The sequence below is a fragment of the Semicossyphus pulcher genome, unplaced genomic scaffold, assembly GCF_022749685.1.
Source record: "Semicossyphus pulcher isolate SPU_LCO1_2020_fin unplaced genomic scaffold, fSemPul1.0.p SCAF_18, whole genome shotgun sequence".
Taxonomy (NCBI): Eukaryota; Metazoa; Chordata; class Actinopteri; order Labriformes; family Labridae; genus Semicossyphus; species Semicossyphus pulcher.
The window spans coordinates 18,253,120-18,281,061 of NW_027211691.1; the positions used below are offsets into that span (position 1 = coordinate 18,253,120).

Genomic DNA, 27,942 nt, shown 5'->3' on the forward strand with positions numbered 1-27,942 from the left:
TTCAGACCATAGTTGTTGTTAGTATCTGAGTATCTTGTACCTCTGAAGTGCCCTGTAAAAGTTGATCCCGCCCACATCAACCTGTCATTGGCTCAAACATTGTCCACTGTGACACTTCAAGAGACATACAACAAATCGAACTTAACGTTAAAAACAAAACTGGAATGTGTAAAATCACGTCTTTATTGTACAAATTCCTCGGACAAGTCTACAGCCACTTCCTCCTTCACAAATATATTTTGCAATCTTGTCCATATTATTAATAATCTTATAAAATGAGGAGTTTATAATATACAAAGCCCTTCTTTACAAGCTCAGGCATGAATTAGTGTTGTTTGCATCATAATACTGTCCCAATGAGTCCATATAGGAAATGCAAAGACAAAATCACTGTAAAAAACGATCATCATTGCGGTACAAAGAGTCTTTGCAGAGATACGTGAACGCGAAAGAGGCCCAAGTGCTTCGTCAGTCACATTGTAGAAGATAAAGTCGTTGTTTAAACCATATTTGGTGGCTTTGTTCACGATTTCAAGTCCTTGAAAGAGTTTTTTTTTACAGCCGGTAAATCCTCCTGTTTCCTTGGTTGCCACATTTCATTAGGTGTCATTCTGGTTTGGAGAGAAGCCACAAGTCCACGAGTTTCATCACTGTTTAACTCACTGACCCATTATACAGAGAGTTCTTATGTAAGGATGTCTCTGTACTGATCACTGTGAGCTTATACAACAGAAAGAATTATGGCTTTGTTATATAAAACATCTTAACAGAGATGTCTGGAGGATGATGGACAGTCGGGAAAAATCTTCAACTGAAGCTATAAATCCACGTCCACGTGATATGAATAAATTGTGATGATAAATTCTTATGATAGCAGAGGAACATGACGTAAAAAAAATGCATCGTAAAAGATCAGAAAGGCAACAAAGACCAACAAAAAATGCACCATAGCGGATGAAATGCGACTAAAGTGAAGCTGTGTGGGATATTCTTTTAAATAATCACTGCTTAATGGACTGTGATAATGACCATCAGTCCCCTGAGAGCTTCTCCTCATTAGATTAATATATTATCTCTTTTAATAATTAATTGTTTTAATGAATAATTTACCAATTCACCACAAAAGAGTATGCAATCTGGAGGCAAACATAGTGTGAGATCTCCACATTAAACCACACAAAAAGCCCAACAATTGGACTGCCATTCCCAGCGCTATGTTTTTCTATTGCAAGGGATTATCACAGCTTATTTCACAGCAATTTGCTGTGTTCACGAGAGAGAATCCCACATGTAGAGTATTTAAAACGGATATGAAATGATTTTTTCTTTTCACCACAGTCATTATCGTACGTGGTGATGAAACCCACATTTGAAAAACAATTACCTTCACAGAGTTAAGACTTGTGTAGTACCATGAATGAAACAAAAAGGACAATTAAATGAAATGATGGTGGACGCTGAGAGCACAAAAATATATCAAATCAAATATGTGTAGTGGTTTAGCCTGGTTTCCAGTCGAGTTGAATAATTAAGAGCTAATGTCTTCTCTCTGTCGTTCAGCCAGTCTGCGCCAAAGAGAGGGATACCAAGTGAGTCCAGGCAAGCTATAGGTTCTCTCCAGGTTGGTACTGCGGCTCTGTGGCGGTGAAATAGTCCTCCAGGAAAGACTGGAGGTACTCGAAAGTGGGCCTCTCGTCCGCCTCCTTCTTCCAGCAGAGCTTCATCATCTCGTGCAGGGACTCGGGGCATCCCTGGGGGCAGGGCATGCGGTAGCCCCGCTCCACCTGCTCCAGCACCTCGCGGTTCACCATCCCTGAGGAGGAAACAGGAGGTCGGTCAGAGCTTTTTCTCACTTTTATTTTGTTTTTAATTATTTGAGTGTAGGTTTCTAGAATTAAAAAACAGGAATTGTCAGATAAAAAAAACTCTATAGGAGCTCATGAGTTTGTTTTCAAGACTCTACTAAACAGATAAAATGTATTTACAACAAAACCTATACATCATATTAGGGTAGCACTTAAATTTTCTTTATTTATTTACCTCACTATAAGTTTGTAAAAACAATTAATTTTTAGAACAAAATATAGCAAAAAAGTTCCCATCACAATCGCTGGGAGCAGATATAAATATAGATATAGATGTAAGACGCACTTTTAATAAATCTTTTTTCATCTAAAAAGTAGGCTGCGTCCTACATACCGGTGCGACCAATTACCAGTATAAAATGCAGAGAGGTATGTTATCGTGTTACGGCATGTTACCCAGACGATGGTGCTATAATCTAGCTAAAGTTGTTGGTTGTAAAGTGGCGACGTCACACCTCCACATTAAACTGTTTCTGGGTCCAAGATGCTACAACCTTTCCTTTTAACAAAATGCCGCAGTGCTGTTTTGTGAAAACTAACTTGATTGTTGCTGACGCTTCATCACGCACATGCACCGTCACCTCACAACAATCAACGTTACCGTAGCTGCCAGCTACCGCTAGCTACAGCACCGGCAGCTAGGAGGATTGCAAACTGGACATGGCGAAAAGGCTGTAATTTCTGTGTGTTTTGAATGTGTTTTAAATTGAAATTGTGTTGAAATAACTTGTACACGTATTTTTATTACTAAATGAGATACCCCCAAAAACTGACTGCGTCTTATATTCCGGATTTTACGGTAAATAGTGTAAAGAGAAAAAAAAGAAAATCTGCTTGTTTGCTTTCTTGTGGAGAATTAGATGAGATAATCGATGCTGCTCTCATACCTGTTCACTAAATTAGAAGCTACAGCGAGGACACTTCACTTAGCATAAAGTCTGGTGACAGGGAAAAGCTAGCCTAACTATTAATTCCATTTAATGTTAAAGCTATACAGAAACAGATGTGAAAATAGTCCTGACATGTTGTCTGGTAACCTCGTGACTCTAGAAAGACTCTAAGCTAATGGGCTGCTAGCTTTAGCTTCATATTTAGAGCATGAAAGTGTATCTGTTTACTATGTTTTTGAAAGAAAATTAATACATGTATACTTCCTTAACTGTTAAACTAATTCTTAAACCAGTTACTGAGGTAGTTTTAGTCGTGTTTTCTCTCTAAATATATCCGTCTTTTCATCTTTACATCTGATAGAAAGTGCCGCTGTGTGGAGGTGTTGCGCAGCACTGCAGGCGCTGCTCCCCAGGGCAGTGTCAGTCTGGCAGATGGTTATAAACAAGAGTGGTGTTCAATCTCCTGATCGCCCTTCACCAGATGGTCTCCTCTAATCTCAGATGTGCGTGTGTGTGTGTGTGTGTGTAAGGGTGTCAGCGTGTGTGTGTGTGAATGTCACTGTCACTGTTCCCCTGCAGAGGCATAAACAACCAGCGCAGACAATATCAGACAGCTTCACTTCATCCTCTGTCATTAATGAGCACGCCAGCTTGACGCCACTGACAGACTGAAAGCTGATAATTCCAGCTGTGAGTTAGCACCCTCCAGTCCTTTCTTTAAGTCCGGTGTGGGTATGAGTGTGTGTCTGCTGTCACTGTCTCCTACCTGGGTAGGGCACTCTGCCTTTGGTGACGAGCTCGGTGAGTAAGATCCCAAAGGACCAGACGTCTGACTTGATGGTGAAGCGGCCGTACAGAGCGGCCTCAGGGGCCGTCCATTTAATGGGGAATTTGGCTCCTGAATGTGATAAAGAGAGGGGTTAGGTGAGGTAATGCCACTAGAGGGCGTAACGGCTTTATTTCAGTGGCCATGGTGACCAATGACTGTATAGTGACCCACAAAGGCATCATTTTAAAACCACATCATTGTTCTGATTCAGGGTCGTACAGGCTTATAAATGCATCTCGGAAAAAGTTTCACAATTTTAATATTCAATGGATCAGAATGAGCATAAAGGATTATTATTGAAGGTGTTGATTTTAGAGGGGCTGGTTCACAACAATTAAAGAAAGGTCTCTTGAGAGGCATTCTGCGTGTCCAAGCATGATATTGATGCTTTTGTTTCTTTGTCATTATCATAAGGGAATAGACTAGTACTGGAAAATATAAACACAAAGCCGCCATTTGTTAAATGTTATTTCAGCCAAGTGTTACAATAAATTGGGTTTTATGTGCCAATTTCTCAAGTTATTAATGATTAGTTTTTAATACTAATATATCTTGGTTTGTGCTTTTAATATATGTAAAAATTACATAAATGGAATTAATCAAATTTTCATATTTTGGTAAGTAAATCAAAGCTTTTGCTGTGACTTTTTTTTCTAAAGAAGTATTCTATCAAAGATATACAATTCCTTACGTTAAAATTAGTGGATTTTTTAAGGTAACATTGACACCAAAAAGAGTTATTGCTGCTGAATATTTTAAAAGATGTGAGCATCAAACAAAATGTAATCCATCCCCTCTTCAGCAGTTGACTTTATTGCAACATTCAGTTGCTAGTAGCATCCAAATCCTGGCACAGTTCTTTAGCGGCTAAGTTAGCATTTTTACATCCATTTTGTCTGATAAATGAAAAATAAATAAAATTGACAGGCATCTTTCAGTACTCTCAATGTCTGCATATCAGTGTGTTTATTTTAAAAGCTGTTTTTTAATTCTTGACTTTGCTTTTTGAGGTCAGTTTACTGCTAGCCAAGCTAGCCTTTATGTAGGCTACTAGCCAAAATAAGCTAATGTGTAGCTGATGGAATATCAGAGTAACTGTTAAGTACTGCTGAGCAAAATATTGTCTATTTTGCTCTGTCTCTTTTAAGCCTTAATGTTTACAAGATGATGTACTCGTTTGTACTTTTAGTAGAGATTAACGTTCATTTTTAATTCTGCTAATTTGACAGCTAGTCTATACCTTTGTGAATCAAGTTGCCTTGTTACTGTTCTGATTCATTTAGGCTCTAAGGATGGCAAAGGTTCCTTTGTGGTGTTGAGTGAAACATCTGAAACACTTTCATATTGACTTCCATGCACTTTAATGTTGAGCCATAACCAGGTCATTATGTTTAAAACTGTCTAATGCTAAGCTAATTTAATTCCCTTGGATGTATTCATGTTTATTGTTAATTACCAAATATTAGCATGCTAACATTTGCTCCCTGCTGCAAAGCTAAGATGGTGACAATGGTTAAAACGTCACTGAAAAACCACACGAACGTCACATTGTCACAGATTATATAGGATAACATGTAGAATATATAGAACACATGTTTCTTCATGTGGTTTGGAACGTTTTCCTGGTGTGATGTGGCAATTCCATTTATACTCGAATGTTCCACATGTGCTCCACATTTGGAAACACATGTGGAAAACACTGGAAATCCATGTGTTGTTTTTTTTTAAAGGGGCTGCTAAACCCATCTTTTGTCTGATTTGACGGTGGTGCATTTTCATAATTTTCTTCCAGTACAAACTTTAAAGGGTAGCTCCTATCTTCAGCCATTACTGGAGGTGTGTTTAGCTCCACGTATGAATGTGCATCTACACATATGGACAGCAGAAGGCCTCCATTATGTGACAGAAATCCAAAAACCAGATACTTATAATCAACATGATCCACGAAAGTTAGAAGATATTTTAGGTAATTTGGGTGAACCAGCCCTTTAAGGAGCAGACAGTGAGATGAACTCTCCCAGCGTGTTAAAAGCACAACTAATCAGAGGGAGCAGGAGCATCTGCTTTCCACCATTATCCTAATTCACCGTGATAGGAGACGACAGGGAGTCGTCCTCGCTGTGAGGTCACTGCTCCATCCATCTCTACCCTGACACCACATTCACCTGTGACTCACACTGTGTGTGTGCGTACCCACCTTGCCTCGCTGTGTACTCATTGTCCTCTATCAACCTGGCCAAACCAAAGTCAGCGATCTTGCACACCAGGTTGTCGGCAACGAGAATATTTGCAGCACGCAGGTCCCTGTGGATGTAGTTCATCCTCTCGATGAAAGCCATGCCGTCTGCGATCTAAAAACAAAAAAAATTTGACAGCATCTCATGAAGGGCGGCTTCCGCAAATAATTTTTAGCTCCTCAGAGCATCAAACCGTCTGTCAGGCACAAAGAGCAGACAAATAATGAAAGAACAGAAGCAAAGTGTGCCAAAACTGGGAGAGGACGGCATGTTTACCTGAGGCTGTCGTTCCTTTTTTAAAAATGCAAGGCTTAAAATAGAAGTGTGAACTTGACGGCACGACTCACTGACACAAATCCTGCACACGTAAAATAAACCAAAAGCTAGAATACCTTTTTGAGGTTGTATGCCCCCCATATCTGAGGTTTGTAATGCACACTGCATCTGTCTCTCACTCTCTGTCCTCCCACCTCAAAATAGACCGATCAATCAATTCTTTATATAAACAAACTTGACTTTGTTAAGATGCTGCATGTGTGTCGGTGTGCAAGTTCATTGAGAAAAACAAAAAACAGATTCTTGAATGTGTTCACAAACTCTCTCATAAACTGATCTGATAGAACATAAAGTTGTCGTCATGTCAGTGCACTGTAGCTGGGTTTACATGCACACTGATTGTAGATTTCATGTCAACTGTTTACATGGGGTGTGATCCATTATGATCTGTTAACATGCGCCGATGCATTTTATCGGAACAACTGCGTGACATGCACATTATGCATTTGGTTCGCGCGCCAGTGTAACTACACAACTGCACTTACAAGCTTTTAAAACAGTGGCATAAGAAGGTCCAAATTTTAACACAGACGTAAAAGAAGTCCTCTGCGTGTGTTTCTGTGACAAGCTTGTGTGGAGACGCCGCTCGCAACGGCAGGGGCACAGCACGAGGGGAGGATGTTCAGATGCTAATCAATCGTGGATGAGGATCTTTTCTTCCGTCTAGCCGTCCAATACTATTGATGTCTCTTAATCTTTGAATCAGTATGCTCTCTGAGGTTGTCCAGTTTAACTTGGATGCCGCCATCTTGTGAAACATACATCATCATGCATTTACGTCAAGGCGGAGGGCATGCGCAGAAGAACGCACATTTTTCATTTGATCGGTTTATGAAAAGGTTTTAAACCTCCGTCTGCAACGGACTGAATTTCAATCAGTGTGAATATTAGACTCCGTGTAAACCCAGCTTATGTTTCAAATATGGGTGTTGCTGCAAAGACAATTTCTAAAACCTAGATGCCTCACACGTGTGCGACCCCGCAGCACAGAAGATCTATACGGTCAACACTTAGACTTTAAAGCTGGGCACCTAAATCTGATGTAAAATAGGGTCGCAAACTTCCTTTCTGTACTGTTACTGTGTTAGTTTGATGAATAATGGCCAAAATATGTGGTTTTCCAGGAAATTATGACGTCACTGTGAAGCTGAACTTTGACCCTTCGCATATAAAATGTCCTAATCTTATCATTTCTTCCTATTCGGCATTTGTGTGAGATTTTGTCGCAATCAGCGAATGAATTCTTGAGTTATGGCCAAAAGCATGATTTGTGAGCCCACGGCGACCTTTGACCGCCAAAATCGAATCCGTTTAAGTGTTTGAGCCAAATCTGAAGAAAGTCCCTTAATCCATTCCTGAAATGTCGTGTTCTCAAAAACGGACAAATAGAAGGAAAAACCCAGAAACCTGTGGAGACGTAAGCATGCATGTTGTTGATTTTTCTCACCTGTGCAGCCATGTCCACCAACAAGGGGAGCTTCAGGAACTTGCCGTCACCCTCTTTGAGGAAGTCGAGCAGGCTTCCTATAAAAGCAGCGACAGTGAGGCGGCATTAATGCAGAGCAGCCATGATGTACTGTAGGAGCAATAAAAGGACTGTGATACCGCCTGCATGCTGATATCCTCCTATATGAGGTGTTAACTATTTCAATTAAGCCCTTCATCCTCACCATACCTGGTTTGAAAATTAAACTGAATGACACTAGGATGTACGCATTATGGCATCTTCTCATTGAGTGCCGATCAGAGGACGTATTACTCTGCACGGAAATGTGGAAAGCACTCGATGAGATCACAACACACACTAGATTAACGAACTGCAGGCCTTTAGACACGCACGCACACACAGAGGCATATGTCATAGAGCTAACATTTACACACGCATAAATCTAATTACTCATAAAAGCCTGAAAAAACTGCATTGCAGCTGACGCTATGAAACCCTCCCGCAAAACTACTGCAGTTTTCAATTAAACATCCCAGTTTCAGACCTCGGGGAACCACAAGGGACCTTCAAGGACTTTCATTCAGTACAGCATATTAATTAAAACATCCATAAAATTTACATTTTTTCCCTTTAAGGGAATCATCATGCGTATGTCTGACATCAGCGCGGTGCCTGAAAAACCAAGGCCGCGTGATCACTTTTGTAAGTCTGCAGCGTGAGGCTTGATGTTGTTAAGCCTTTCTATAAAAATAGCCTCATGAGAGTAACAGGAAACAGCTGAGTCTTGTTATTCTCCAGGGCAGGAAGTTCTCCCAAAAATCTGTTTAACTGCTCATGAAATATGCAGGACTGGAATGTATGTTTCAGGTATCTGCTTGTACCTTTGGCCATGTACTCCGTGACGATATAAATGGGTTCCTCAGACACCACGGCGTAAAGAGGCACCAGTTTGTCGTGTCTCAGCTTCTTCATGATCTGAGCCTCTTGGAGGAAGGCCTCAGGCGACATGGTGCCCGGCTTCAGCGTCTTTATGGCCACCTTTGTGGTGCCGTTCCACGTTCCTGCGAAGACAAAAACAGGGCGAGAAAAAGCCCACAGGCCGCATGGGTAATCAGTGTTGTTAATGGAGTGGGAGTGGAACAATATCATTAATTAGGCCTTGTAATTGCTCAGGCATGTGCTGTCATGCATGCAATCCTCACAGAAAGGATGAGCGGATATGAGTGAACAGTTCAGAGTAGAACAAATAAGTTTGACAATCTCTGGAGATACACAACAAACAGAGGAAGCAACTGCAGGAAGTGGATAATTCCCCAGTTTGGATAAAAATAGACACAATAAATACAGGCTTCAGATTGTTTGTGTGTTTTCAGTTTAAGCAAATAATTTCCTATTTCTTCTACAAATCTACAACTCTGTGCTGATCTTGTGTTTGTGTTCACATCAGGATAATAACAACTGAATAATAAACAAAAGCTTGACACGTTTCCTTAACATTTTCGTCTGTCTTTCTCTTACCCATCCAGACCTCTCCGAAGCAGCCCTGGCCCAGTTTGAGCTCCAGTCGCAAGGACTCTCGGGGAATCTCCCAGGCGTCTTTAGCGAGGCCCTGGGTCTGAGGTTTCACCGTGGGGCAAACGGTGGTCAGCCGGTGGCAAAGCCCGTCGGCGTGCTCTGTGATAAAGCAGGACCAAGATCAAAACGGTACATTACATCCAGCAGTGCCACACACACACACACACACATCCACAGGAGTCTTTGAACCAGCAGGACAGAGCCTTTTAAAGTCGGCCTGTTTCATGCATCAATTCATTCCATTTGATGTGGATGAAATCAAACTCTTATACCAACTGTGATGAAATATAAATGAGATGAAGTGGCTTTTTAACACACTAAAACCCTCCGCAGAGTGAGAGTGAAAGCAAGTGGGATCACAGAGGTTTAACCTCAACCCTCCTCAGGCAGAAAACGAGGATCATAACCACACCATCAATTTTTAATAAAAAATTAAATGCTTTTCATTTTTCTCGGTAACACCCTGATGCCTATTCCCCGTATTCACACGGCAGCCCTTTTCCTCTAATGTCACACTCACAGGGAGGCTAAAATGCTGCTGTGTTCAGGTTGCAAATCATAAACGTAGGAAATCTGACAAATTGTTATCATATCGCCAACTCTCAACTGACCAGCAACTCAAAAGCCAATGAAAAGTGAAAATCTGATGTTCATTGGCTGTTTATAAAGGTTAAGCAGGAACATATATTGTACCAATTAGCCTCCTTCAGACAACAGCTAAAATGATCATTCAACCACTTCCTAGCTAACAAGTTTGATACTGTCATGCGATGCCATAGTAGAGGCCTACATGCCTAGCTAATGGTAATGTTAGCTTATGAATGTTACCCAGCTTACAATTCTGACAGGAATGTTAGCTAGTTAACAGAAATTTTATCGAACGGCATGTTAGTTAGCTAGCAAACAGTAATGTTAGCAAGGAAGCCATTGAATGCTTATGTTAGCTAATGGTAAATCATTTTGTTTAAATAATGAATTATTGAATGCCAATTAATGTTATCTAGCTTTCATTGTTAACAGTAATGTTAGCTAGTTAACAGTAATGTTAGCAAATGGTAAGGTTAGCTAGCAAACAGTAATGTTAGCTAGGAAGCCATTGAATGCTAATGTTAGCTGTTTTCTAAGGGAAGCTAATGGTAAATCATGTTTTAATAATGAATTATTGAATGTTAATTAATCTTATCTAGCTTACATTGTTAACAGTAATATTAGCTACTTAACAGAAATGTTAGCAAATGGTAATGTTGGCTAGCAAACAGTTATGTTAGCTAGGAAGCCATTGAATGCTAAGATAAGCTGTTGGTAAATAATATAAGCTAATGGTGATTTAAGTTGTTTTAACTTGAAATATGGCTGATATCCCAAGATAGATTTTTTCCATTCATTGTCTTTTCAGTTGCTGATCAATTGAGAAGCAGTGAGTTGACAACATTTGTCAGAGTCTCTAACTTTATACAGTTTGTAAACCTGGAATACTTCAGTATGACATTATAACAGCTTTTTAACTTCCCAACCTGATTGAGACATCAGAGGAAAATGGCTGCCATGTAAAGACAGTGAATTGCAGGTGCCACAAAAACTGCATGGTGGCAGAGAGCAGTCGGCGTGGCAGAGAGCAGTCGGCCTGACAGAGAAGGTGTAGACAAAGAAAGGGACATACGTACCTGTGTAGTGTTTAACAAGCTTCTGTAATGTGTCAAACTGTGCTCGGGTGGTGATGTAGTATCCACCGCTGTCGAGCTTGCGGATCTTGTAGTGTTTCACATTGTCCCCTTTGGCGTCATCCCAGTCTCGTATGGAGAGAGAGTAGGCACCTGGAGGAGACAAAAAATTTTCTTCATTTTCACCACTGTAAATTCCTACCTATCTTAAAAGTCTTGTTTTTTAAACACAGCGGCATAGAATCTCGTCACTAGCTTGAGGGAGGGAATATTTAGCAATAATTCAGCACACTGCACTGGCTGTCGTGTTTGTTTTTTCTTTTCGCCTTCTTCCTGCCAGTTTTGTTTTGTTCGCTGCTCCTCACTGTGTACCGAACCTGTTTGGTAAGTCAAGACTGATTTATTTGTCTCCATCTAACCACCTCAGGTTTTGTACAGTTTCCTCCTTTGACTTTTTATTCATTGAAACTGATATTTTCTGAGGCAACTGCTCATTTTCTCGACGGATGATTCAAGTTTTTTGTCCATCAAGACTTTTACCGATTGCTGCTCCTCTCACTTGACTTTGTTCATCAAAAAAAAGCAATCATCACCTTTCGTAGTTTCACTTTCTCGCACCAGGAAAGTTCCTCTATTGTTCCCTGGATTCAGCAGCAGCCTCTCGGCGTCTTTGCGTCCCATTTTACCAAAGTACCACCTAAAAAGACAAAAGACTTGACCGGTGAGCTGACTGAAAATCATTCATATCTTGATCAGCTGTGTTGTGAAGCTGTTATCACTGCGAGCTTGTTTCAAGCAAGCCACATGAGATGATATCATGCTAGTGTTATTACTGTCCCGGTGCAGCCACTGTAGACGGAGTAATGAGGCTACAACGAGCAGCAACAAAGCCTTACTCTTCAGCCTGGATGGAGTCGGCAGGGGCCACATAATTGCTCGGGATGTAGCCTTTCCTCCCCGTGTTGATGGAGCGAGCCTCCCACCAGTCTCCTTCTCTGCAGGAGGACGATGACACAGGCATGGTTACACTTTTATGATTGCTACTCTGGGAGAAAACAGGTTAATGTCGGTTAATGGTTAATAATTTATGGGTCAGCCTTGTAGAAAATTGTCCTCCCATTAGCAGCATGGTGCCTCCAAGCTTTTTATTTTATTCATCTCTTTTTAAGTATTTTCTTCTGCACTCATTCAAACCTCCAGATTGGATGCAAACATTGCTGGACTGTCTTTAAAATATGAGGCATGACTGAAAAAGTCACAATGGCAGTTAAATGAGACTAATCTACTTAACATAACAATGCTGCAACCTCAGGCGACATTTCAGTGCATGAATACAAGAAAAGAAAGCAGACATCCAGCAAGAGGAATAAAATGCAATCAAACTCATACAGGACACAGATGCACAGAGAGGCGTTTTGAAACCACATCCTAAATGTTGTTTAAGCTGAGAGGGAGAGCAGGGAGGTGCTTACGTGTTGTTGATGATCTGGAAGCGGTCTCCTTTTTTAAACGAAAGATCGTCGGATGTTCTAGCTTCATAGTCGTACAAGGCCACAAAGAACGTTACACCACCTAAAAACATACAGACAGGCAGATATAATGGTTAAATCCTTTATAATGCAATTAAAGGAAGCATGTCAGGAAACAGAAAGTTTATTTGAGCGTATGACCGTTTACAGACTAATTTAAGTGGACACGTTTGTTTTGCTAAGGTCACAGTATGGTTGGGAATCACAGGGTAACTCACGATACGATATGCGATACGCGACATGATCCGCGATACGATACATGATCCGTGATACGACACGCAATACGATACACAATACAATACACAATACGACACGCGATACGATATACGATACGCGATACGACACGCAACACAATACGACACGCGATACGACATACGATACGCGATACGACATACGATACGCGATACGATACGATACGCGATGCGATACGATACACGATATGTGATACAACACGCGATACGATACACTATACGACACGCGATACGATATACGATACGCGATACGATATGTGATATGACACGCGATACGATACACGATACGATACTCGGCCCACGATACCGGTAATATCACAATACAGCGATTCTGTGATAATTGATGTATTGCAAGACAATCATATAATGATACATCACGATATTTGATTAACTTCTTCTTCGACCAGTTAATTTTCGTTCACGTCACCCTCAATCATTTCGCCAAGAGAATTCATGAAGTAGTGACGCGGTAAGTGAGAGGTATTGCACGAGTCAGGACGACGATATATTGCCGCATTGATATCCTGTCCCACCCATATGTCTGAGTTGTTATTTTTTCTTTTGGCTCATAGTTCTTTAGTATAAGAACAGTCCCTGCATGGAAATGTGACAGTGACTAGACTCTATACAGACACACAATAAGACACTAAGACATAAAACAAAGGAAAGTCAATATATCAACCTTACTGTCATGATCTAAATCCCATTAGGTGTACTTGGGAATCAAAGGTGTTAAGAGCTCAAATTAAACATTAGGAGGCATAGATCAGTAAATTATCCTGTAATTCATCTCATCTTTCCATCTCAACATTCTACCTACTGCGCAGTCACACAGCCTGACAGATGATATTCACATACCAACCACTGACAACACTCTGTCGACAGTAATCCCATTATCTCCTGCAGAAAGCAAACACCATGGCAGTGCCACCTTCACCTCCTCTGAGAGCAGATAATCCAACATGGAGGAGGATTACAACCTAAATCCCACCGAAAACAATCTCACGTCTTTGCTCTCGGGGTGGCTGTAAGCTGCTCTGACACATTTAGGGTGATCACAGCTGATAGAAAGGCCTAACAAGGGAAAGCTAGTTAAATAACAATGGCTGGGGCATTAGCCGTGACAGCAACGTGTTGGATCAGTATCACCAGGTTGTAAAAGTGGAAGGTCTGAATGGTTGCTCTCATGAGGTGTCAGGAACCTATTGTTTCTGTAGAGATCATTATTTTTATTCTACTATATAATTGCAGTTTTAAGGGGGCATTGACAAAGTCCAAAACTGGGTTGGGTTAAGTTGCTTTGTGTGATTTATTGCGCTCATCTTGACGGATATATTCAAACTTTTAGAGATATTTTCGCCCCCCAAATTTCAATCCATCCACAAGCTGTCCAGACATTTCATTCCGTTGTGGTGTTAAAAGAAACGTAAATTAAAGGGATCATAAAAGCTAGGGAAAAAAATAATGTTAGGGAACCAAAAAAGTCTGAAAATATGTTTTCATTTTTTAGATGTTTGGAAATTTCCAAGACAAAATGATCGGGCACTAAAAGAAAACTCAGGGCATCACCAGTCATACGGTTCGTCTTCTGGGCACCAGGGATATCTAGATCAGATTTCATGGCAATCCATCCAACAGTTAAGGTAAAACCCAAAAATGTTAATTGTTGGCGATACCAAAAATTAGGGACAGACCGATTATTGGCCGGGCCGCTTTGGCGCCAATATTTGGCATTTTGATGCATATCGGCATCGGCCTTTATTATTATTTTTTTTAATCCGACGGCCGATAACAGTTCATTTCTTTGCAAATTTTATTTAACTTTGTTTTATTTACTTTATAAAACTTCAGGAAGTTATTTATTTATTTATTTAAATTTTCAGTTAACTTTATAAGAGATGCTGCTGACCCTGGGAACTCCCTGCGCTTTTTTGTTTGTTTGTTTAATAAACATATGCTTAAAGGCATTTAAACAAAGTTAAGTGTTGGAGTTTGTATTATTCAAAATTTTGACGCCAATATTTTAACTTTTACTGCAAATGAATATCGGCTCCAAATATCGGTTATCGGCCTCCTTGACTACTAATAATCAGTATCGGCCCTGAAAAAAACATATCGGTCTATCTCTACCAAAAATATTTAGAGTCTACAAAGTCGGCCCCATTCCCTAAGGATCATCAGATCGGAGATTACCCATCTGCAGCGCGTCAAGTCTCTACATCTCAGTTTAAATACCATCTAAAGATGGAATACCACATGTAAACACTGCAGGAATAAAGAGTGGTAAGAATGGTCACATTACAAAAAGGGATCAGCTGTGGGGCAAATTTCTTTAACATGCGTCCTGAACATGAACGTTAAAAGGCCAACGTTCTCAATGAAGACAAACATCAGCATTGTAATATCATCTTACAACACAACTCTACTCACTCGAGACAGCACCAGAGAATGAGTTGGACACCGGACCAGAGAAGGAGGACGACGCCCCTCCAAAGGGAGTCATGGCAGATGAGCCTCCAAACGGCGTGAGGGTGTGGTTGAAGTTTGCGGCCCCGGAGCCTGACGAGGAGGAGGGAGGCTGATTCTGCTGCAGCTGGGTGGGATCTGGCCCGTAGTGACCGACGTGAGGAGTGGCGGCGGCGGCGGCGTTGGGATCGGACCCCGTGGAATTTTCTGGCCGATACTTCATGGAAGTGCCTTTGTCCTCTTTGCTCTTAATGCAGCCCATCGTCTCGCCCTGCCTGGACGGACACAACACAAAGCGTCAATTTATTGCAAGCTGATTAAAAAATACACCATCAAATTCTTCAGTCGCCTTGATACATAAAAAGTGAAGGGCCAAGGGAGGAGCGGGATTAACTATTGCAACACACGGCCTGTCGGAACATGCGTTATGAAATGAAAATTTAATGACCTGATATTATGTGAATCATTTTGTTGTTGTTGCAAACGCTAAGACTATAAGCCACGTAGTAACTGGGACATATGGGCGAATTCTAAATCCGCTTTGAATCACTCAACTCAAACGTTTAGATTAAAATGTGCATGCGTGTTGTAATTTAGACGAGTAGAAAACAGAGGGATGAAACGGTGATTATCAGTTTCTATTGTTGTGATCCGTTACATCTTTGTTGCCCCCTAAAGAGATCACTTAATGTTTACATACAAATACAGATTAAAGTGAATGAATAATAAGAGCTCTTTGCAGTGTTGCCTTGTTGGGATGGGATTCAAAGGTCTCTCTTTGGGGCCCTCAGCCCTTAGTCTTTTACAAGGCACAGGCCTAGCAGGGCAAGGGGTCAGGGGCTCCCTCGGTCAGAGTCTCTGTATGAAGTAACAGTTAAAATTTCTTGTTGGAATGTCAGTCAGACATCAAAGCAAAATGACCTCAAAGACTACAAACATCCACAAAAAGAAACCCAAAACAACTACAGACATGAAAAACAACTACAAAGAGACACCAAACGATCAGAAACAGGTGCAGAACGACGCGAAGAGACACAAAATTACGACAAAAACAACAAAAGACCACCAATCAAAACAACCACAAAGAGACGCAAAACAACCACAAAGACCACAGAGATAAAAGAAACAACTACAAAGAGGCACAAACTGATCACAAAGAGGCCAAAAACTACAAAGATACACAAAATGACCACGAGACTCAAAACAACGATAAAAAGAGACAAAATGACACGCAAACGACTCCAACATTTGGGTCGTTTACGTGTCTTTTAGTCCAGAGTTCTGGTTCAACTCCAACATATTTCAGAAACTAACTAATCCAACTGTCTTCCTCCTTTGTAGGAGGGGTGTGTGCACCCAGGGGCCCGTTGTGTCATAATCTGCCCATGACTCGGCCTGACCACGCTATGAGATTTAAAAAGTTGGTGTGTCTCCATCAGTGTGGTTGTCATTCCTCCTCTAACACAATTTGGACGGAGTCGCGCTGAGCCATTCTTCAGTGAGGTGAAGGCCCGGAAAATGTGGAGACAATCAGACACGCTCGTAAAGACGTCTGAGCTCGGGGAGATCAGAACGCTTTCACTCGCCAAGAACAACAGCTGCTCGAGGACTTGGACTTGGTTAATTGGCGCTGACACATTACAAGACAGTAAAACAATAGAGGAGTGAAGTGAAATAGGAGCTTGTGCTCAGAATACGGAGTCTGAACTGAACAAACACATGCTAGAGAGCAGCACTGTGGCTCAGTTGGTGACAGGAGAGACGAGGGCAGCAGTTCATTGAATAACAGGGTTCCAGTCATGCATCGGCGGAACAGAAGAGGATCTGCTGGTGCAGTAATGCACCTTTCTCTGATTCTGGAACAGCGGCCTTGATTTTGAGAGCTGGGAGGGATGTTTCCTCATCGAAGAAGGAGGGGCGTAATCGAGAGTTCATTGAGTTCTCCAGCTGAACTGCCAAGGAAATCAACTAAATGGGACGACCGCAGAAACCTTCCAAAGATTCAGAACACTTTGCTCAAATAAAACCGTGCAGCCGTTTAAATTGCAGCTCGTGCTGATCGTCCTCTACAAATTCATTTTATGAGTGGTCACTCATTGAAGACGTGTCAAACTGAAACAGATTTCTTACATCTTCAAAGGACTATCCCAATAAATCTATTCTCAGATGTAAGATCCTCAGCCAATATGTTGGGAATGTTGGCAAGGAAAACAGACTTTTTCCAACCTTTCCTTTAACCTCTGGATAAAACCAGTGTCATGGAAAGCAAAGGGCTTCACTCAGCGGCGCAGGCAACGATGGTGGGCTCGTGTTTCATCACCAGACAGATGCGAGTCTGCATCTTTGGCTCGGCAGTGAACTTACCGCGCTGTAAAACACTGGACCGTGTCCCAGAAATATTTGCTCCTTAGAGCGAGGAAGTTTTTCCTTTTGAAAAGTGAGACATCAGCTGTTTGAAAGAAGTGACATCACCCGTCCAGACGTATCACAACTGCACAAATACTGAGCAGAACTTATGGAGGCTTTGGAACAAAAACTCTACATTAGTATATTGTCATTTACATCCAGACTGTACATCAGTCTGAAAGTAAGAGTTGAAAATCAATCTTGTGATTCGTCAGACTTAAAGGTGCCAACTATGAACTGCAGTGTCCCGGCTCACGTCCAACTCTATGCTGCATAAAAGTCTTATTTCTCTCTCCTTGTTTCCTCCCCAGCCTCGACTGTCGACTATCTAATAAAGGCATAAACCTGCTGGTATGTAAAGAAAGTTGAGCTATGATTTTAGCCTTGTTAGCACCATTTGATCCAGACGGAAATATCTCAAAAACGATTGGATGGATTATTGTGAAATTTGATTGATCAATCAATTGATGAATCATGAGTTTGAGTTGAGATGACCAAATAAAAAGCTTGTGTTTGAGTAGCCAACGGCAAGTTAAACAGACTAGGATGCTAACAGCATGCTAAACATACTGGGTAATTAGGCCTACTACCTGTGGATATCAGCGTGTTGTCGTACTGACATTAGCATTTAGCTCAAATCACTGCTGTGCGTTAAAACCACCAGCATGGACTACGACTACCTTTCATCATCATTAAAAGCAGAATACTTCAGTTCCTGGCCGAAGTGAGTAAACTGCTCTAGTGAACTTCAAAGACCAAATGAATAATTGAAAGAAATAAGTCGCTAATCGTTGAAAATAAATGTTTGCAGTAACCCAAATGTGGATAAAACTGTAGAACTTCTTTACATTCTAAGTTTGAAGCTGTGTTAGGAATACAAGGACATTCTCAGTAGAGAGAGAAGCGCATTGTAGCTCGTCTGTCAGCAGAAGGTGTGTGTACATACACACCTGTTCCCCAGTCATATGTATAAACAGAGAGACGCATGAAATATGATATATAGTTGACCTAAATCTGCACCACGCCAAACAGATGAAATGAACACGACTGGAACATTTATGGAGATATATTTTAAATGATTTATTTTATGCACATAAAAAGCACAATTTCCCAAATCTGACAAATCCAGGCCAAAAAGCAGAGCGCTGCAAACAAAAGCAGTATCCGATAAAAGTGCCGATAGTTGTTGTGTGGGCATTAAGATGAAGATTTAGGGGAGAAAGAGAGAGGGGAAACAGCAGGTTGGTATAATAAGGGAGGGGGCAGCCAGGCAGACAGTGCCAGCTCCACCAGCTTGAACTAGGAGGATTATGCGGATGGGGGATTTACCCTAAGAGGATAATAACAGAAAAAGGAGTGACCACTAGGACAAGGTCCACCTGCACAAGGCCATTGTGGCCCAGAGGGACCTTCCATATTTGTTGCGCTCATCTGAAAGCCCCAACAGGGATGTTAGTGCAGAAAGGGCGGACTCTTGGATGGGGTGATACCACTCAACATGGCAGTGCCGTATTGTTTTTAACTGGCCAGCCATCACATAATGACACCACAGGGTTTGTTCACGCTTTGGATTAAAACACCAAAGTGAGAAAGCAGCCGTCCTGCAAGGAGGCACAAAAATGATGCAACGAAAACTGCGTCTTTGGTGGCGTTAAAGGCCACAAAGAGCACAAAGTTTAGACTCAGCTTTGGGGGATCCTAAATGTCGAACCTCAGTGACGTTTACATTAAAGTCTATTCACTTCAACACAAGATGCTTCCTGAGCAGCAGAGCCATGAAACCACAAGGAAAATCTGCTGCACTGCTAATAATAGCATCTAATTCTTATTGCTGACAACATCCCGCTGCCCTCAGGATGATACCGTGACCTACAACGGCGCATCGCATGCGAACACGAGAGGCCTCCCAGTTGCACCAGTTCGAGCCACATGGAAACAATGAGAGAGGAAGGTGAGGAGTTTAAAGGAGGGTTATCACACACACACAAAAGACAAACACACATGTATACACTGAGGCTGCTTCCTGTATCTGATTGGGTAGGTGTGGTGCTATTGTCTGAGCTCGTCTCCATCTGACAGAGACAGAAAATGGGGACGCAGTGAGCTTGATTCTTCTCCCAGCTTTAATCAAAGTGTTGTGATTTGGAGCAGACGGTTTGAGATGATCCGCTGGCAAAAAAATACGCTTTCTGAAAAAAAAAGATGTGTATTCTTTTTGCTGGATGTGTAACTTATTCATTTATTAAGAGTTTACGATGGCAGTTTATCTTCTATCTTCTATAGCTTTAGCTGCCAAAGATGAGACCCTATTTGTTTAATATTCATCCTCCAGGCAGGTCAGCTTCTTCAGTCAGCTTTACTGTCTTGCTCATGGAAACTTGACCAACACAGGTCATTGCCAGCACCTTTGTGGAACATAATAACTACTCCAGTCAGTAGCTGGGACATTTAAAGAGGATTATTATTTTCCTGAAATTGGCGACATTAGGCTAAAACCAAAGGTGGCAGTGAATATTATGCTGTAATGAGTAGGCCTATATTAACGAATTTGGGTTTGAGCTGAAACCATGGATTGTTTTCTAGATTAATCGACTGATTGTTCTCCATGTGAAATGTCCGAATTTCTATGAAAAGCCTGTAATAGTTTCCAAAAGCCCAAAGTAACATGTTCAAGTGGCTAACTTTGTTCATCCAAGAGTTTAAATCTAAAGACTACAAGGTTACTGTCATTCATAACAAACAAAAGCAGAAGGTCCTCAAAAGTGCAGATTGGTATTATACAGCAGTTAGTTTTGACCCTGTAATCTGATTGGATAAGAGGCATTCCATGAGTGCTGATATAGAGAACAACAACACTGGGACTTTTCACTGTGTGTATCACTCCGCCTCAGCCAGGTGTTCTGAATACTGCTAAATAACATGACAGCAGATGTCTACAATTATTAAGCTGGTACCTCTGAATCACACAGCAGACTCTTGTTTCATTGGTTGATTATGAATTAAAACATACAGAGTGCAGGAGAATGTTTGGGTTGCTTGGCAACAACAGTCCAGTTTCAGTTAAGTTGTGGAACTTGTTGAGTTGGTGGATCAAAATAATCTGTTGTTCATTTTTACTGTTAAGTTCTCTTTGCTGCTTGTATAACTGTTGTATAAAAACATCATAACCACGTTTAATGTGTTAGTCCAGTACGCCTGTAGCTCTCCAACAGTCACACATTGACCTATTCTGTCGATACTTCGTGGCCAAAACATATTTTTTGCTAGAGGCTATAACAGGACATACAAAACAAACAGAAACCACATGTGTGTCTGAGAAGGCTCCACATGTTCCTTCATGTCCTGAACATCTGAGGTCCATGTGACCCTTGACCCCTCTTGTCTCTGCTTGTTTCCACCCGCAACACGCAGAGTTTCCACACTGAGAGGTTTTGAAAGAACTCTGCACACTAAACCTAAAACAGACAGCTGGCAGGAATCAGCTTCAATCTCCAGCTGTGGAAGAAAAACATTTATTTGAGCTATGAAATCAAATCTGTACATATTCTTGTGTTACAGTAAAAACTCAGACCTGAACTCTTATCAACAACCTGCCGACGTTTTCTTCCCCCTGACTCCTGCCACAGTGTGAGAATTCCACACAGGCTTCACAAAATGCTGATAAGACAGAAAGGATCTGTTTTTCTCTCTCTCACACGCTGATAGCTGGAAGTTTGGGCACATGCAGCAGCCATGGTTCAGAATTTTAAAGAAGGCTTCAGAGACAGTGTGTAGTCAAGTCAGCTGACAGTGCAGGATTATTTGAGGGCTGTGTTATCCTTATTTACATTCACTGTATCACAAACAGTTTCAATGATCATTTATTTAGTTAAAAATGCAAGAATTAGCTTCTTTTATTTGTTGCATACCATTTTAATTAGCTACTTTTGGCTTTTAGAATCTTAAACAGACAAAATAAGTTGTGTATTTAGTCGCACACTGGCTTAATAAATGCATTTTAAGTCACATGAGTAGGTGAAGCATCTTTGTACAGCACTCTGCAAGGCTGTAGTTAGCTGCTGTAAATGTTAGCTAAATGCTAACAGCATGAATGTTAGCTGAATCAGCAAACATCAGCATGCTTTATGCCTACAATTACAATGCTAACATGCTGGTCTTACTTTTACAAATATGGAAACACTGCATAAAGTTCGATACTATGCAGATGATACTCAACTATACTTAACAATGAAGCCCCATTAAACCACTCAATTAACTAAACTCAAATATCTGGATGATCAGCAAGTATGTGCTACTTTTTTAAAAGATTAATTTTTGCCTTGTTATGCCTTTACTGAAGGAGAGGACGGTAGATAGTGTTGGAAACAGAGGAAGAGAAAGTGGAGACGATATGCGGCAAAGGGCCGAGGATGGAAGTCGAGCTTGGGGCCGCCGCATTGTGGACTCTGTACGTTGGACGTACGATTGAACCACTGAGCTAAACCAGTGCCCCAATTATATGCTACTTAACACAGACAAAACTGTAGTTATTGTGCTTGGTCCCAAACACCTCAGAGATATGCTATCTAATGATAAACCTGCTGTAGGTGGCATCAGACCTTCATCCAACACCACCGTTAGGAATCTGGTAGTTCGATTTGTTTAGGATATGTCCTTCAACTCCCATGTAAAACTTATTGCAAGGACAGCCTTTTTTTACCCATGTACCATTGCAAAACTCAGGAACATCCTATCTCAAAAGGACGCAAAAAACTAGTCCATGAATTTGTTACTTCAAGGCTGGATATACTGCTATTGCCCATTATCAGGCTGCCCCAATACGTCTCCAACATGCTGCAGGACATGAATTGACAAAAGCTAGGAGTTATTAGCTTCTCTTCACTGGCTTCCCTTCTTCTCACCTTCAAAGCTCCTATCTTAAAGAGCTCATTGGGCCATATTACCCCTCTAGAACGTTGCTCTCGCAGAATGCAGGCCTGCTTGTGGAGCCTAAAGTCTCAAAAAATAGTATTTGCATATCATACATTATAAATAATTAAGCGTATTTTGGTGCTTCAAGCCTCACATGGGTTCAAACTCACTGGGGTTTTCCGATTAGCTAGGCTCTGATGAAAGTGTAATCTGACCAGCTGAGGGGTATAAAGGTGTATCGTCCTCCGTCCACCAGCCAGCGGCCTGAGTGAAACCCTGCCCAGCGTCTCGTAGGACAGCTGATGCTGCGCCTGTAGACGGGGGAGGATCTCTGGAGCTTTACTAGGCTTCAGATCAGCAACAGATGCTGTTTGCTACCATCTAATGCATTCCTCTGATGCCAAAGAGTTAAAAGTGGGTCTGCAGAAATGTCATGTGATGTTACGGATATGAAGCCTCAGAGCGAGGAGAGAAACATCAATAAATGGTCCATAATGAGATTTACACCAAGCTGGGTGTAGAGATCTGTTGCAAGCACACTCAAAGTAAACTGATCCTCAGGCTTGCAACAGTTTGAGGGCAAGAAACGACTTGTTAAGGAGCGAGAATTCAGAAATATTTAGCACAATTGAAATGAATGTAGAGTCTAAAGAGCGCTTGACTGTTTAATTTGTAAATATTCTGGCTGTATTCTTCACGAGTCCTCTCACGAAGGCTCTTTGTTGTGCTGGTGTGAGATATCGAGCTGCCAGTGAACAGACATCACACATTTTCTAGGATAACAGGCCTCATGGGAATACCTGAATCCTGGCACCTGAGTCTAGGGTAAGTGTGAGCTATTTTGGGAATCTGTGTGTGTCTACAATCATCCATTTGTCAGCCCATAACAGGGCCGAGTGTTTGAACTGTCAACATCTAACAGAGTGACTATGAAAGCCATGTGATAGTGCGGCTTGGGCTGCCTTCCCCGGAAGAATATACTCACTAACATGAGTATTCTTCTTGAGTCAGATATTTGTAGTTATAGTAATCACAATTCTGTTTTATTCATGTACAAACCAAACCACGAAGAAGGTCATCTTGTGTTTGCTTATAAACATGTTTCAGGTTAAACATTTGGGGTGTGCCTTCCTCACATGCTGGGGAAAGAAGAGCCAGGAACATCCCTGCTTGTAAGTGACCTGCTGATACAAGTCTAATGTAAAATTAAAACAGAAGATAAATCAAAAAAAAGGAACCTGTTCCTTTCTCTGTTTGCAAATGTTTTACCAAATATTGCCACCTTCATTTAAGGGAAATGTTACAATATCTGTTAAATGATTTAGTTGCATTGTTGGGGCACATAGTACAGCTGTTTGATGCCCACTCTGACCTTGAAGCCACCATGTGACACCTATGTTTTATAGAGCAGCTGCTGGAGCAGGTGGAGGTTGCTGCCTTGCTCAGAGGAACTGCAGGAAGTGCTTCTCCTCTCAGAAAAAGTAAGAATTGTAGAGAAAAGAAGCATTAAGTTGGTGCAACAAGCTAGAAAGCCAGAAATTTCTATGTAGTTTAAATGTCATGAGCCCTTTTCACACAAATTTCCTGACATTGTCCTGGTGGGCTGCGTCTGTGAATGCAAACGGGCACCTTTTTCAGCCCGACTTTTTTCCAGCCAGCCTCCTGGTAAAATGTCCACAAGACGACGGGGTGAGCCGAAGTGCTAACGTGGCGGGTAACAGCCCGAGTGGAGCGGAGCGATGACGTTTATAATGCAACCGCCTTGAAAGCAGAAGAGCGACACATAACGGGATGATTAAAAAACATCCGAGGTCGAAGAGGAAGGATTGTTTATGATACGACGAGGGCCGGAATGTAGCGTACTTTTTCCGTCATGTCCTGCCTCATGAGACGACCCCCCTCCTCTGACATGTGTGAAAGGGAACCTGGAAAATTTCAAGGCCAAATTTTCTTGAATTGTCAGGAGTGCATGTGTGAAAAGGGCTGTAGTGTCTTTGCTAATAGGTATGCAGTGATCCCATACAGCAGGCTGTTGTCAGCTTCATTGTGGCCTTACTCAGCTGTCTGTGGATCTGCATTTACGTAACAGTCTTTTTGTCAAAGTCATTTTAGGATTTTTGTTTCTCTCTTATGCTGCGTTACATAATAACGATGAGTTTAAGTCTGTGAAGTATGCTGACTTTAAAACTGTGTTGGACTGACTCTTGGCATTAGCAGAGTCATGGTTAAAGAATGTGAATCTGAAGAGAGAAGACTATGAAGAGTAGGATTGGGAATTTCAAACTTCCTGGGGTGCATGAACTCAACAAACGTGTCAACAAACTCACTGAGCATTCATTGTCAACATATCTTTTAGAAATGGTGGCATTCCCCTTTAGCATCCTTCACTCTACATCATTATGACTTTAATAGTGCAGAGCTGTTCAGCATGAGTTGCATCCTTTAAATGACAATGACTTTGAGTGGCACACAGCGCAGGCTGGTTAATGAGGACAGTTCACCCTCACAGTGGAAGTGGAAAAGCAGACGAATGATAAAAGCACCAGCACAAACTGGGGAAGTTAAATAACCCGTCTCTCGGCTGTTTGATCAGTGGGTTCGGATTCAGGCCGCACAAACCCACAGCATCACCCAAAGGCCCTGAACCTCCTTAAGCAGACACTGTTGTGACAATAATCTGAATCAGCATGAGTCAAACACTGGGTTACATGTTTGAAATGATGAGGTGGCACTTTTTGTCTTGTATCCGGCTTTAAATTAATACAATATGGAGGAAAAATCTTCACTACAGTGGTGAAAACAGAACATTTCTGTGAAAGATTTAATTAAAATAATCATTTTAACAGGATATTTAACTTTTAACCTTTTGTTTCGCTGCCATAATCCTTCAATGACAAGTAAAGCTCATTTATAGACATGAAAGCATCTAAAATGAAGTATTTAGCATGTTTAAATCGTTAAACTGTTATTATTGTGTAAACAATCAGTAATAAAGTGACCACTTTATATCTGCTATCTGATACGTTGCACTAATATTCCTGTGGGATTTTTAGCACATGCTGTATTCACCGATATTCAAACGTCTTTAAAATGAGCTGTTAAACACACAGCCCCGGTTTTCAGAGAAAATAGCTGTAACCTAAACACAGGTATATATATTAGAGTGATTATAAGACAGCTTTATTCCTTTGTTGATGTCAGGTCAGACAGGCGAGCAGCTGCTTTTCGGCCCATCCTTTTCTAATCCTGCTGCTCTGACAAAGACTCGTTTCGATTGGGGTTTTACCTTCACAAATCCGCGTTCTTCTTCTGTTTTCTCCTTTTTCTTTGACCTCCACCCTTGAATCCGTGAATTAAAAAAAATCCGAGTTATTCCAGCCGTGACCGAGCCGCCTTCATCCTCACTTCATCCATCAAACTGTGGAGAGGTTTTTAGTGCTGAAGTTAAATCAAAGCAGCACAAGTGTTGGCGGCTGGGAGGATGGCGGAGGCGGCGGAGGAGTACACACTCATTGTTGTCACAGAAGAAGAAACCAGCAGCAGCATGACAGTGGTTTCACAAAAAAAGGAGACGGGAAAAAGTGAGATCCTGAAGTGTCCCAGCCCTTTGTCGCTTCTTCCACTTCCTACTACTAAACTTACATCAACCCCCACACAACAACATGGCCGACCCTGCCTGCGGGACTGGAGCCACACAGCTGGAGACACAGATCCGTCCGGTAAACCGCTGATCTGAGAGCAGCTGGGGGAGATAAGCCGACCACAGAAGAAGAACCGGCTGAATAAAGAAGATTATAAAGGAGATAACAATGCGAAAGAGGTGGAAGAGGAGCGGAGTGGAGGAGGGATTCATGTGGAAAAAAGGAGGTCCTCAATTTGTACAATTTTCAGGCACAAGTACAGTTCTCTAACGCCCCCTGCTGGTTGGTCTGCTGGTACTGCAGCTGCACATCTGTAGTTCAAAGAATTCTGATTTTAAAGAGTGTTTGAGCGGGAATGTAATTATAACATGTAAAACTAACATTATAACATTTGTGTGTACAGCAGAAAAAAGGTATAAAAAATGTAGTTATGATTGTATTATTATATTATTATTGTATTATTTGAATTTAATAGAACAGAATAACATGTAAACATAATATAATTTAGTACAATATGGTGTGGGATATATTTAAACAATATTACATGAGAGGTAGCGATGTTGTACTAAATATGTGGAGCCTATCCCAGCTGTCATTGGGCAAGAGGCGGGGTACACCCTGGACCGCTAGCCAGTCAATCACAGGGTAAACATATAGAGACAGGCAGCCACTCACGCTCACATTAACCAGGCAATTTTTTGCATCACCAATGACCCTAACGAGCATGTTTGTTGGACTGTGGGAGGAAGCCGGAGTACCCGGACAGAACTTTATGAACTTAACTATCCATCCATTGTCTGTACCGCTTATCCTGCTATGGGTTGTGGGGAGCTGGAGTCAATCCCAGCTGCCACTGCGCGAGAGGCGGGGCACACCCTGGACTGATCGCCAGTCAATCACAGGGCTGACACATATACCCATTTCCCACCTATATTTAGCGTGTTGACTCAGGTTTATTAGACCCAGGAAGACCCACCTATATTATAGATGCCAATTGTCTCTGTTCCCATTGCCATTGAGATGACAAGGAGTCGCAGAAGTTACCGATGGAGCATAGCATCGCGCCGGAAAGGGAGCAGAAATTAGCGTGTCGACACAAATTTTGTCTTGCCGATTGGAGCCGAGGCGATAATTACCCGGGTCTCCTGCAGAGTAATTTGACCTGGGTCTGAATGCCGATTGTGACCTTTCCCATTAAGCCAAAAATACGGGTGTCTTTTTGACCAGTGGGATTGCGGCTATAGAGACAAACAAACCCCCCACACTCACATTCATTCCTACGGGCAATCTAGAGTCACCAATTAACCTACCGAGCATGTCTTTGGACTGTAGGGAGCTGGAGAACCCAGAGGGATCCCACGCATGCACAGGGGGAACATGCAAACCCACTGGGTCCAAAGTAGTATTTGAACTAAGAACCTTCTAGCTGTGAGGCGACACCACTAACCACTGTCCCACTGTGCAGCCCTTAACTTATATCAAACCTAATTTGTATAAAAAGAAATTAGAAACACAGCCCTGTCAGTGGCACGCAAGGACGTGTCCTTGAAGCCTTGGATAAGAGACTTATTACCTGTGATGACCAAAGACTTTCTAAGCCCCTCTACACCTCACCCTGCTAGGCCTCAGCCATCTTCTTTGCCAGCTCTCAAGTCTGTAAGGTTTGGCTTTGTGAGCCTGCAGCCTTTGTGTCATGAGTTGGCTCGCCTGCCATTTAGCTCACCACCTTCTCCTCTTGAGCCTGCTCCCAAGTCCTGAATGTCCTGAAATATTTAAGCCTTCTATGGACAGTATGAAGAGCAGGACTGAGATCCAGCAGTCCCCTTGACTTTCCTAGCCATTTTCCCATGTTCTCACGGAGGCCACAGAAGAAGATGCAGTCATAATAGTTTCCAACG

The 27,942-nt window shown here is 41.7% G+C and overlaps 1 protein-coding gene across 1 annotated transcript; it reads right to left on the reverse strand.

The window, feature by feature from the left end:
* Nucleotides 1–165: 165 nt before the first annotated feature.
* On the reverse strand, nucleotides 166–26,125 carry LOC138595636 (tyrosine-protein kinase yes-like). Its single transcript, XM_069666969.1, has 12 exons — nucleotides 25,690–26,125; nucleotides 15,051–15,361; nucleotides 12,313–12,412; nucleotides 11,737–11,835; nucleotides 11,434–11,537; nucleotides 10,844–10,993; nucleotides 9,123–9,278; nucleotides 8,486–8,665; nucleotides 7,605–7,681; nucleotides 5,782–5,935; nucleotides 3,522–3,653; nucleotides 166–1,813 (listed from the first exon to the last, which is right to left on the reverse strand). The coding sequence occupies exons 2-12, from the start codon at nucleotides 15,346–15,348 to the stop codon at nucleotides 1,605–1,607; spliced, it is 1,659 nt and encodes a 552-aa protein (XP_069523070.1). The 5' UTR covers nucleotides 15,349–15,361; nucleotides 25,690–26,125; the 3' UTR covers nucleotides 166–1,604.
* Between the last annotated feature and the right edge of the window lie 1,817 nt (nucleotides 26,126–27,942).